Source organism: Dipteris shenzhenensis, chromosome 5 (genome assembly GCF_047967505.1).
Source record: "Dipteris shenzhenensis isolate YYH24624 ecotype China chromosome 5, Dip_SZ_1.0, whole genome shotgun sequence".
In the NCBI taxonomy this organism is placed as follows: Eukaryota; Viridiplantae; Streptophyta; class Polypodiopsida; order Gleicheniales; family Dipteridaceae; genus Dipteris; species Dipteris shenzhenensis.
In genome coordinates, this window is record NC_141600.1 from 7,835,095 (window position 1) to 7,848,413 (window position 13,319).

At 44.4% G+C, this 13,319-nt stretch overlaps 1 protein-coding gene across 4 annotated transcripts in view; it reads left to right on the forward strand.

Annotated features, from left to right (window-relative positions):
* The window catches only part of SNI1 (negative regulator of systemic acquired resistance (SNI1)), a 136,852-nt gene that overhangs the window by 70,804 nt on the left and 52,729 nt on the right, over window positions 1-13,319 (forward strand). For all 4 annotated transcript variants that reach the window (XM_087374824.1, XM_087374826.1, XM_087374823.1 and 1 more), the window contains exons 7-11: window positions 6,148-6,243; window positions 6,394-6,475; window positions 6,589-6,641; window positions 6,965-7,087; window positions 7,282-7,355. In XM_087374824.1, coding sequence (XP_087230950.1) covers window positions 6,148-6,243; window positions 6,394-6,475; window positions 6,589-6,641; window positions 6,965-7,087; window positions 7,282-7,355 — 428 coding nt within the window. The remainder of the gene's footprint in view (window positions 1-6,147; window positions 6,244-6,393; window positions 6,476-6,588; window positions 6,642-6,964; window positions 7,088-7,281; window positions 7,356-13,319) is intronic.

Genomic DNA, 13,319 nt, shown 5'->3' on the forward strand with positions numbered 1-13,319 from the left:
GTCTAGGAGTTTATGAGTGTTTTGGTCATTTTAGGGTTCCTAATTTTCTAGGGTTAGGATTAGGGTTTCGTAATCCTAACCTATATGAGTCATTGTATTGAGTCATTTTCTCATTATGCAATCCTTGGATTTAATTTGTGTGCTCTTTTGCTTTCCCCCTTGAAACCATATTTCTAAGATTATCTTCACAGGGTCTTGGGCCTTACCTAGACAGAGACTATCGAGAGAGGGGTTGGTACAGCTTGGTACGCACGCGTATCGCCAAGAGATCTTCAACACGGGCTCCCTTCCTCAGTCCCTAAGCAGGGGGTGGATTTGTTTGATATAGAAAGGGGGAGATAGGTTAGACATCCGGCAGTGGAGACCGATCACTTTGCTTGATACTACATACAAGATCCTCGCCAAGGTCTTGAGTTTGCGGTTACGGCCCCATCTTACTGACATCATCCACGACACACAGATAGGGTTCGTACAGGAGCGCAGCATCCTGGACAACATCCTCGTGTTCTGGGAGGAAATGGATTGGTCGAGGGAGGAGTCACAGCCATTGGCCGTCCTCCTCTTGGATTTTGAGAAGGCTTACGATAGGGTGGAGTGGTCTTTCGTGGAGGGTACTATGCGGAGATTGGGTTTCTCAGACAGATGGATCACAGAGTCTCTTCGCTTTATGCGGGGAGCTCTAGTCAGATGCTTATCGGTAGACACATAGGCAAGGCTTTTCCTCTCTTTCATGCTCGGTCCGCTAGGGCTGCCCCCTCCCTCCCTTCCTCTTCTTGTTTGTGGCGGAGGCTTTGGGCTAGTACTTGAGATCACAGGTGGTGGGCCTCACGGGGTTGAGGCTCCCAATCAGACAGGAGGAGCTGCTAGACTCTGAGCTCGCAGATGACATGGCCTTGTATGCAGAGGGCACCACAGCGAGTTTGGAGAGAGTCAGGGGAGCCTAGCCATCTACTGTGAGGCCTCGGGTGCATAGATCAACTGGACGAAATCCATAGGTTTCTTCACAGGCTCTAAGGAGACACATGAGATTCGAGAGTGGGGGAGCGACTTTGGCTTCCGCTGGATATCGCGGGGCCAGAGGGCGAGATACCTCGGATGCCAGGTGGGTATTGATATTGGAGGAGAGCAGCATATCGCCTCGGTCTTCGAAAGTGTTCGACGCAAGCTACTCTACTGGAGCTCAGCCAAACTCTCCCTAGCGAGCCGTGCCTTAGTGGCAAACCAGGTCCTTCTTGCCACGGCTTGGTATATCGCCTCCTATTGGTGTTTTCATAGAGGGTGCATTGGGCAGCTCCGATGGTTGGTTTGGAACTTCCTTTGGGCAGAATCAGAAAGCACAAGGAATACTAGAGCCCGGGTCGCTTGGCAGATGGTGATCATGCCGCAGGCATTGGGAGGCTTGGGTATCATATGATCCAGAGATGCAGAGCAGAGCCCTCTTGGGCATGTTGGTTGTGTGCGGCCCCAGCCCAGCTGTAGAGCCTTGGAAGCTCCTCTTACAGCGAGGGCTTCTCAAGAACATCCCACACACTGGGGGGCAGTGGTAGCATTCACACAGATGGATCTTCTTAGAGGCCCCCCTTACGGGAAAGGGTTCCCCCTTGATGAGGAGCCTCCCTAGAGTCTGGCAGAGATTAGTAGGGGGCCTCATTGGTACTCCAGGCACTCAGTGAGAGAGACCTAGAGATGGATGGGAGTTTGGATGGGATTCATTCGCAGATGATCAGAGTGGTGGGACGTTTGGGGAAGGAGTGGCACATTGATCCTGCTAGTATCCCAGAGCAAGATGTCCCTAGATGGCGCCTCTGGCTTTGGGAGGGTAGGCCGTTGAGGGAGGTCCAGTGGGATCCGGGAGAGTGGCTCTAGCCCTTCAGGGGTGGTGCCGAGGAGGTGGACGAGGTGCCCTTCTTTTTCTATACCACACGAATTGGCAGGAGGCTTCAGATGGACTCTTCAATTTGGACCCCTTCAAGGGAGAGGCGTTGGGTGGCCCAAAGAGTGTCCTAGGAGGTCCGTTCCAAGTTTTGGACGTGGTTATGGTCCAGTTTGCGGCCGAGGAAGATCTCCTACTTCTTGTGGTTGGTCGTCGGCCGCCCACGGAGGCTTGCCCATCGGCCCGTGGTTGGAGCAGATGTGGGTGGAGGGGTAGTGTCATTGTTGCTCTGTTGGTTTTTTGGAGACGATCCCTTACCGCCTTTGGAGCTGTTGTAGCAGAGCGAGGATTTGGATGGGAGCCCTCATGATTATGATCCGTATGCAAAGCCTTTAGAGGGACTACACATGGGGGATGGATCATGGTGGCCTGGTTGCCTGAGGGAGAACACACGTTCCAGACTGATGAAGTCTCCCCAGCTTACTGGATACAGGGTCAGAGCATTCCAGCTTATTGGATACATGGTCAGAGCATTCAGAGGATAGAGCTCCATGAGGCGGTCCCTCCTGATAGCCTAGTTCCTCATTCTCCTCTGGAGGACAGCGTATGGGAGGTAGTAGCCAGTATCATGGCGTGGAACATTTGCGTTGCTCGCTGTTGTCTGGTCATGGGTGAGCATCCGGTTCCACCCACCCTCGGCTACCTTGGTCGCCATCTGGCAAGATATCATCTTCACCCTCCGCTCTCTCTGGGAGCGTGGGACCCCAGGCCCTAGGGCGACTGTTGTGAGGCGCGCTCGATTCTACAAGGCTTGGCCTATAGGAGTTTTTTACATATTCACTCCGTGAGGGATTTGTTGGTTTTATAGTCCCCCCACCTGGCTGTTAGCCCCAGTACCAGAGATTCCCTAGGCAGTGAGTTGGGTTTCTCTGGAACAGGCGGGCTTTTTCTTCCTTCAGCCTTATTCCTGTTTTTCCATACTAAGCACCTTCCAACACTCTCGGCTGATTCCCTCCAGGATTAGGTCTTGTTGGCCTCTAGCTAATGGAGATGCGACGATTTAGAGAGCTATCCTACTGCACGAGATTACACAGGAGGAGGAGGTAGTAACTCGGGAGACAGGGATGGACTGAGCTCAATGACACACAGATTTCTACGCATTTGAGTTTGCCCCAAGACATGAGAGAGTAGAGGAGGAGATAATAGACAACATGAGGGCAGCATGGGTCAATGGGATCAGACGGTGACGAGGGGAGATGCATCCAGAGCAGGGGCCACCCACAATGCAGAGATGGACCAGAGCATGCATGATGGAGGTTCAGCCCATCACACCTTTGCTGGCGGGGTATCGCTCGAGCAGAGGCGTCACTCTCGATATGGCCCACCGAATATAGAGATCACGGAGACGCGCCCCTGCGACAACAGGAGACGACCCGATAAACATAGATATGAGAGATTTTCGCAGCTTGTAGGAGAGCCACTTTGGCACCTGGCTATGTGTTTTGATTTTGAGATTGAGTATTAACTTTGAGCTTTGAGTTTTTTGCTTTAGCTTAGTATAGTACTCAACATCTTAGTGAGCCCTTTGCCTCAGCCCACAGAGGCTTGTATGAGTTACTCTGATATTGTACCTTGTCTCATAGGCCCGCGAGGCCTCCGGAAGATGGTAATACACATCTCTCTCTCTCTCTCTCTCTCTTGTTTTTTTTTTTTTGGGGGGGGGGGGTACATTTCTCGGTGGTTCTGTTTGGAGTTTATCTCCTCATAGCTCTTCAATTCTGTTCTTAGTTTTTTTTTGTGGAGGCCCTATTGGGTAGCTTTGGTGCCTGGGGCCGTCTTCCACCCTTGGACTTGTAGAGAGCTCCCTTTGCTTTAATTCTACTCTCCGAATCGTCTTCCATGCCTTACTTTTGGTTCCTTCAGCTTGAGGGGTTATGCATATTTTAGGGGGATGCGTCAATTTTACGAGCAAAAACCTATGAGCAGGTTTATCCGAGCGTGTTTTTCAAGAGATTTAAAAAAATGTATTTCTTTAGGAAACATGGTTTTTACACTTTTATTTTCACTAGAACTAGATCCCTTTATCATAAAAATATACAGACTAGTCACTCATTCATTTTTACACAACATAATTTTCTTATTTAGAGACATTCCTTTGTACCCCTGTTATTACCTTAAAAAAGCGTTGATTCCTTCAAGAAACATCCCTCATAATCACTCTCAATGTAATAATACTATGCATATATAATTACTTATTAACACATTTATATCATATGTCAATATCTTTTTAGTGTTTTTATAGCATAAATAACAAGATATTTATGGACATGTTTCTAAAGAAGTTTAAATTACTATAAATAAGTATTAACTTGGGCTTATATATCACTCTCATAAAATACATGTAATATTTAATACTATATATGCAAGATTTTCCAAAATATAACTCCATAGATGTGCTCAAATGGGGTGTTCCGATCAATTTGAGTGGTTGAATGACTATATTTGGACATTGGATATGAAAGTTATGTCACTTTTAAAAGTGCTGTCCAAGGTAGTTTCGCTGGCGAAACTACCTTGGGAGACCTGCTTGAAAGGGGTTTCGCTGGCGAAACTACCTAAATGGCTTGCTTCAATGAGTTTTCTTAAAAGAAACCCTTTCATGAAGATAGGTTGAGAGAGGGTTTTCAATGTCACCCTATTAAGTAAAAGTTGTAAGAAGGATCATAAGGGAATTTTCATAGAGAAGTCTACTCTACATGTGGGTTTCTTCAAAAGGCATCCCATTATGCTCTCACCATTCCTAAAGATTCACCTAAAGATTTTCGTATAAAATAGGCATTGCTATAATACTTTGCAAATTTCTAAGTGAAACTATGTTTTCTTTTGATTGATTTTTGCCATATTTATGCATAGTTGGAAGCTTTTTTTTGCCTTCGCTCGGACGCTCGGAAGATTTCGCTCAGAAAATGCTCGTCCCCTATTTTAGGGGTTCTAGGGGGAGGACTCCTTATGTCTGTGATTTAAGGGCCTTATGGACCTTGGGGGACTCTTTGCTTATGATTTGAATAAAATGTGCACTACTAAGGGAGTGGGGTTTTTTTTTGGGGGGGGGTTTTCCCCGATTAAAACCACATTAAGCCCCGCTGTCGTGCACTTTCTCCCCCCAAAACCCACATTCCATGCACATAGAAGAAGAATACTTTTGTAAAAAAGAGGGGAAAAACAAATATGTGATTATTAATTCCCATTGCTCCTTCCTTGGGATGGATTGTGGGTGTTGAAGTCTTGGTTGAATTCTGTGTTGAATTCTCTGTACTATTGATGATACTGGTTTTGACATGAAAATATTTTCCCCTTTGATGGGCATAGCCACATTTTTACTGCCTAGGAATATTTTTGGGCATGTATGTTGAAGAATCATACTTTGCCAATCTTGTTTGCAGCTTTGGTCAACAGATTCGGTGTGTTTTGACCTGTGATGTAATATTGATGAAGACATATAGATTTGCTGCAGTACTATTTTAAAGTAGGCATTGTAGCCATTCAGTATAATGTAAGGTTTCCCAACATTGAGCTAGAAATGTTGAGCCAGAACTCTCAACCTGCTATCTTGGACTTGGTCTGCAACATTTGGTACTACATAACATTCTAATTGATGGAGGCATGAGAATGTCTGCATAACAAGCAAGCACAGATATATCACTTATGGTTGCCAAGAGAGTAACACTGGAATCTCTAACATTGCATTGTATAATAAACTTAAAATGCTTCTTCTTTAAATAAAGAATGTTAAGCTTCATTTTTTCAGATTGCCATGTGTGGACGAGCGACATGTTGTCATGCTTGAACCCTATAGTGATAGAACATTTTTTGGAATCCAGTATGTTTCATGTTTCTGTGCAACCAGTTCAGTCCTCATATCTTTGAAGCTCAAAAAGCTATCTAAACTCCTTGGGATTTATTTATTTTAGCAGAGCAAGGATTGATGACCATTCCAGTTCTCTTTAAGTCCTGCTTATGTGCTTGATTTTTTGTATGCAGCCTGACTATATATTTGTGGTTTTCAGGCAGGCTGCAGTAATTTATTGGCTTCTATATTTTATTGGTTTAACGCTTTGCCTCTGGGCAGCAGCAGAGTTATTAACGTTCACAGTTCTTGTGACTGTTTCATTTCAGCTATTTATTGGCTTCTATTTTTTCTTGTTTAACGCTTTGCCTCTGGGCAGCAGCAGAGTTATTAACATTTACAGTTCTTGTGACTGTCCCCATTTCAGGTATTCATTGCTCTGCTAAATGCAATCTACACAGAAATTGGTAAGAGGCCAGATGATTGTACAGAAGGGAAGTCTTTAAGAGGCATAGATCATAAGGTGAAATTTTCCACGTTGTTTCTTAGCATGATTGCGTGTTTGTTTGGAATTTTCAGTGGATTTGACTATTTCAATCTGTGAATTAGTTTAGATGTTTATTTTAGATTTTGATCTAATTGTGATTGTGCAATTGATTTCGTGTGAATCCAGAGTATGGGGCTCATGTTGAAGTTTAGGTACTTGTTTAAGATACTACAACATGACTTCAAATGTCGTTTTGAGGTTTTCAAAGGTGACAAGCAATTGATTTTATTGCTGCTATTCCCGATTGGGCTTCCATCAATCTGGGAATTGAATAAATACTGTTCCAGCAGGCTGTCCTAATTTACTTGATCGGTTGAGCAGAAAGTCACAGGATAGAAGTTATGTTCAGCTCACACCTTGTCCAGCTTTTCAAGGTACTAATTATCCTGTTCTTTGTCTTGTTTATTTTATGAACTATCAAATGATAATCACAGGGACATGCCGATCGTCAGTTCTTCAGAAACTTATACATGATTCTGTAGATGTAAATTTAATGGGCATTACCTGCAATATCCTTCAGCAGGCCCTCTTTATTTCCTTCCAAGGGTTGTATCTTGTAGTCTATCTACAACAACTTGGAATATGATTTATTATTTGTGAATCCTGTTTTGAGTCTCAGCTCATTCATATTTTTTTGAGGGAAGGGTATGTGTCCTTGTGCTCAATTGGTAAAATAATTCAACCTTATGGTCCTCAGGAACCCAGGAAGCAACCATTGGTTAAGCGCCTACTGTATCTGATCGCAGCGTCTGGTGTCTCTACAAATCAGGAACTGGAACTTACTGAGTTTCGTTCATCCATCCAGTCTCTTCTAGAGATGGTCAGCACTTTTCTGACATCTTGTAACTGGAAATATTTCTCCAAAATTTTAGAAAGTTGGCATGTGAAGATTGTGTGCTCTTTTTCGGTTTCCTGCAAATTTTTCCCATATTCTGGATTTGACTAGACTATTATTGTGCAAATCTGTATTCTAGATTTGACTAGACTAATTTACGACGTGGAGATGAATGACAGAGAATATGTGTCGACCTAGAATCTGCTAAGAGGGTGAATGCAAGCCCAAGAAAGTCAAGGCAGGAGTTACAGAGGTAAAACCTAAAATACTCATGTGCTTGGCTTTGTGTATACTGAAGCCTTTAGTCATAATATCTTTATAGCACCGTTGTGTTTGGTTGATGGCTCTTGGATGCTATATCTTGTCAATGGAAAATTCCCTGATAACTTTGTGAGAAATGGCTTTAACTTATCAATGTTTTCTATGCACATATAGAAACCGAAGCAAATAATCCTTGATATGCTGACTTGTACCCTCCTGTTGAATGCAGGTGATATGAGCAGGTATCACAAATTAATAAACGTCTTTAATGTTATTTAAAATTGATGTTCATTAATGAAGAGAATGAACTTTAAGTCATGTAATACATATTGCAATGCTTAAGGTCAATCCCATCTCGTCATTAATGCTTCTAGCCCGTCTTTTGCCATGCAGTGTGGAATCCTCGCCTTTGCAATCTGTTTCCTTAGGTATAATTGGACTGGCTTGCTATACATACACATATGATTATCATCTTGCAAAGTCATTGTGTTAGAGTAAGCTATCCACCTGTGGCACGTCTTGCTTGATCTGCTTATAGGGGTCCTAGCTAAGGCCATCAACCTGAGGCGTGCCACTTTCTTACCAGGCATTATTCAATCCACCTAGATAGGCTTTGGATGGGACTGCAGCATTTCATATAACATCTTTACTTTTTGGGAGGCGAGCGTTGGCACGGTTCCACTTGGAGGATTTATTGGTTTTGCTTCTTGATTTTGGGATGGCCTATGATGGTGTGGATTGGGAGTTCCTTAAGGGGACTCTAGACAAGATGTGCTTCTTGAGGAGGGGTGTCAGCACTACTCTCCTCGGCACATAACCAAGTTTAGTCAGGGGAGCCCGAGGGGACATATCTCATATAGCCAGATTAGTGAATCAGGGATGTCCCTTGGCTCCTTTATGTTTTCTATTTGAGGTTATGAGTAGTTTTCAGAGACAGAAAGACACGGGTATTTGTGGCATCAAGATACCCATTGCAGCTTTGGAGGAGCTTCTTGATGCAGAGTTTGCAGATGATAGGGTAGTGTATCTTGATGGGGGGGTAGACAACTTCAGGGCATTTGTTCTAGCCATGGAGGTGTTTTGCCTTGCTTTGGGGCCTCCTATTAATTTACACAACTCCTACGGGAGTTGGGTCAGTGATTCAAGAGTGGAGACCGCACTGAGATTTTACTTGGGTGCCTATAGAGAGTGCAGTACGATGCGTGGTGAAACGAACCTTAGCTAATTCTCTTTTTTCTATTTCGTCTATCACGGGCGATGGCATCTCGTTTTTCCACCTAGCCTTGCTCTCGTGGATCACATGTTTTCGTCTCATACGTAATTTTTGCGTCTCATGCATATCCACAAAACCCACAACTCCCTAGATGGTTCCCTCTGCCACATGTCATCAATTTAGCCCTTTTCTTGGTACACCATTTACCCCTCTCTTGGGGCACAATTAAACCATTTGCCCCTTGGCATTATTACACATTTAGGTGCACCTAGGCCTTAGCACTCAGAACCACCTAGTCAATGCCATTACACCCTCACCTAGGACCTTGGCAGTTACTTCTCTTGACCATTTTATTTACGCACATTAAATATTACAGAAGTCTGTCATCTAAGAGAAAATGCCCACCGATCTTTCCGAGGTCATGCTATCTCGGCTAGAGCATAACATTCCTTCCCTCTTCAAGCATCAGCGTCCTCGATGATGAAATTTGGGAACACTCTCCGTAACTGGTATACGGATTCCCAGGTAGCTTCCGATAGAGGTAGACCATGCCATGCAACCAACACCGTGGGGATTTTCCGATTGCGCACTTGCATTATTCCTCGGTCCATGATTCTTGTTGGTTTGCGTCTTGCATTATCCTCTATCTCCTGAAACAAAACAACACCTTCGATTAGTGAGTCACCAGTATGCAAAAATTTCTTTAAACGAGAAACATGAAACACTGGGTGCACCTTACACCCCGGTGGTAATTCTAATTTATAGGCTACCTTGCCTATTCTCTTTAGAATTAACCACGGCCCACAGTATCGAGGTGATAACTTAAAATACTCTCCTGAAGTTAACGACTTCGAGTCCGAAGGAACTCTGAGTAAAACCTTTTCTCCTTCCTTAAATACTCTTATAGACCGGTTTTCATCCGCATACACCTTGGCTCTATCCATAGCCTGGCGGATATTAGCTCTCGCAAGTGCTAGCATCTCCCGCATCTGAACTACAAAGTTTGCGGCACTAGGCACTTTCTGAGGTACTCCAACTATAGTTGGATTTGCTGGTCTATAACCATAATTCAGCTCAAACGGACTGAACCCGGTAGAGGAATGTTTTCTATCATTGTAGGCAAACTCCAACAATGGCAACCACTTGTCCCATGTATGTTGCCTCAATGACACATATGCCCTCAGCATATCCTCTAAAGTCTGGTTGACTCTCTCCGTCTGACCATCTGTCTGAGGATGATCCCCACTACTCATTCCCAACTCAGTCCTTAGTGTCTCAAATACCGCTGTCCAAAAATGACCGGTAAATCTGACATCTCTTTTTGACACTATGGATCTAGCCAATCCATGCAGACGAAATATATGTCTAATAAACAAATCCGCCACTTGCGGGGCACTAACAGACTCTCTAGTCGGAATGAAGTGAGCCATCTTGGTTAGACGATCAACCACCACAAGGATAGAATCATACCCTCCTTGTGTCGTAGGCAGCCCTACAATAAAGTCCATGGAAATGCTCTCCCACTTACTTAGTGGTATCTCCAAGGGCTGTAAAAGTCCGGGTGGCTTCACCCGCTCGGCTTTGCTTACTCGACACGAAAAACACCGTGTCACATATTCATGAATATGCTTTTTCATCTTTGGCCAAAAGAAATCTCGCTTCACGAGATCATATGTCTTCTCGACCCCTGGATGTCCCGCACATGGGCTATCATGGCACTGTCGAATGACTCTCTGCCTGAGATCATTCTGACTAGGTACTACTACCTTGCCATTTCTTTTCAGCATACCATCCCTTATGGTATATCTTGCATATGTTTGGCCTTTTCTGGATGCCAGGTCATCCTTTTCATTTTCCCCGGGTTTAAACACATGAGCCTTAGGCCATAAGCTCTGGACAAACTCGTCCACCTTTTGAGTTTCTCTAATCTCGGTCATTAGAGCACTCTCTAATACCGTGAAACTCAGGTTGTGCATAATGCGAGACAACGCATCAGCAACCTTATTATCTTTTCCTCTTCGGTACCGAATCGTTAAATTAAACTCCTGCATGAGCTCTGCCCACCTAGCTTGGCCGCCCCTCAAGTCAGGCTGTTTACAAAAATGTTTCAGAGTATCATGATCCACATCCACATAAAACTCTGAACCATACAAATAATGCCTCCATGTTTTCAAAGCATGGATAACAGCATACAACTCCAATTCATGAGTTGGCCAATTCCTTTGAGAGGGAGAAAGCTTTTTGCTTTCAAAGGCTACTGGCCTTCCCTCTTGGAGGAGAACTGCTTCTACAGCAATGCCACTTGCATCGGTTTCTGGGGATCAACTATTTTTAACACCGGTCCTGTGACCACAGCTTGTTTTAGGGTGTTAAAACTTTCTTGTTGATTTTGTCCCCATATAAAAGGTACTTTATCTGAGGTCAGATCAGTCAATGGCGATACTATTTCGGAATATCCTTTGATATGTCTTCTATAAAATTGGACAAATCCCAAGAATGATCGCAACGCGGTCAGACTCTGAGGGATTGGCCAAGTTAGTATCGCAGCCACTTTCTTTGGATCCATTTCTACCCCCTGTGGAGTAATTATGAACCCTAAATATTCAAGCCTAACCATACACAGTATAGTTTTCTTTTTATTTACATAAAGACTGGCTTTTCTCAAAGTACTGAACACTATTCTTAAGTGTTCACGATGCTCAGTAATACTTCTACTGAACACTAGAATATCGTCAATAAAATGTACTACAAACTTTCCGATATACGGACGTAGTAAATCGTTCCTAAGCATGACGAATGTCGCTAGAGCATTGGTAAGTCCGAAGGGCATTACCAAAAACTCATAATGACCAAACGTGCTTCTGAAAGCGGTTTTATGCACATCCTCGGCTCTAATCCGGATCTGATGGTAGCCACACTTAAGATCTATCTTGCTGAAAATGACGGCTCCATGTGTCATCCTGCTTCAACATGTATCCACTTGCTTGGTACTATTTCTTTTTGTTTTTCAATAGTATGCTTATTAAGAAATGAAATGTTTTCCTATTGTTCAGTTACGGACAATGGGGACTAGGTCTAGCATTTGAGGGTGGACCCCCTTGCTTGGGGTTATGGGCATTAGTGACCCACAAGAGTGATGGTCTCTCTTTGAGAGGGACATCTAGAAACCACACCCCACCTGAGTACCCAAACATGGGACCAATCAAAAGCACAGATTGCATACCGACCTAGGAACCATTCAAGAGAATGTTCCCTTAGCTTTGGGTGTGGGCCTGGCAGCATGCCAAGAGTAATGGAGATACAAGATAAGACGACAAACAAATGAGCTCGGTATGGCTCAATTATGACCTTAGAGTACGTCAATAGATTGTCTAAGCTGTTAGGAACCCGTGGGTGTGATCAGAATTGAATTCTGATAACTTTGAAATTTTAGGGTTTTGGGAGTGACGTGGCAGCTGACACGTGGCAGACTACCACATGGAATCTGAGCTGGCAGGTCAGTCCACCTGTCCCACACATGTGGCAGCATGCATGGCAAGTGGCAGGGCATGCAGGCCAAGTGTTTGGCCCCAAATCTGGTAGATTTGGGGCAGGTTGTGGGCTGTCCTCTTTGGGACTGCAGCCCACCAAAAATCTGGGACAAGTGTCCACCTTCCACTCTAGGCCTAGGGGGGGTTGAGCCTATAAAAGAAGGCCTCTCCCCTTCATTCCACACATGAAAATTTCGTCACTTTTCTTCTCCCTCCTTTTGGATGATGCAGCAGAACCTCTCCAGCTCCTTGGGTGCAGCCAGCTTCTCCCCAAGCCATTCTCTCACCTCAGCAGCACTTTCTCTCTCTACAACAGCACATTCTCTCTCTACAGTTTCAGAAATCTGCCCCCTCTCAGCTCTTCTGGAACAGCAGCAGCATCCTCTCTCCTTCACCTAGCCTGGAGCAGCCACAGCCCCTTTCTCTCTCCTGCTGCAGTCTTTCTCTTTCTACTGCAGAATTTCTCTCTCTACTGTTCCAGCCCATTTCCCTTGCAGAAATCTGCCTTTCTGTGCACCTCTGGAACAGCAGCAGCTCCTCTCTTACATCTCCTCCCTTGGGATCAGCATTGGCACTCTCTCTCTACAGCTATCACTCCATAAAAGTTTTCTCTCTCTAGCCTACAGGCTGTTTTTCTAAGCTGTTCTCATTCCAGCCCCATTTCCACACTCTCCTCACCCAAGGTAGCTTCAGAGGCATCAAGGAATTCTCTTACAAAAGGGTCTAGTCACGAAGGGAGCATGTATTGTCAAGTTTATCTCATTTACAGCACTGTTTCATGTTGTTTCTACTATCTTTCTAGAAACTAGTGCTTGTCTCTAATGTTGGATGTAAGTGGTGATTGTTGCAGGCTTCTTCCTTGTGGATTGGGCAAGCCAAGAGTTGAAACCTGAGCTTGGAGTCCTCCTTTTTGTTGTCTACCTTGTACATATGCTCTTGAGTCTTGTATCTAGGTCCTAGGTTTGCACTGAGTTCATCAGTTTGGAAGGTGCATTGCACCTTGGTCTTGTATCTCCATTTTCAAGAATAAAGTGAGCCTGGACAAGGGGGGGGTCCTGTCTTGGCCCCTCAATCATATTGCATTTTCCAATGATGTCACTTTGTGTTTAAGCTGTATAAGTCTTAATTCTAGCTTAATTGCAAACTCTTAAGTTCAAGTATATGTGTTTGGTAACTGGCAATCATCTCATTCAAATGCCTCTGCAAAATCCGT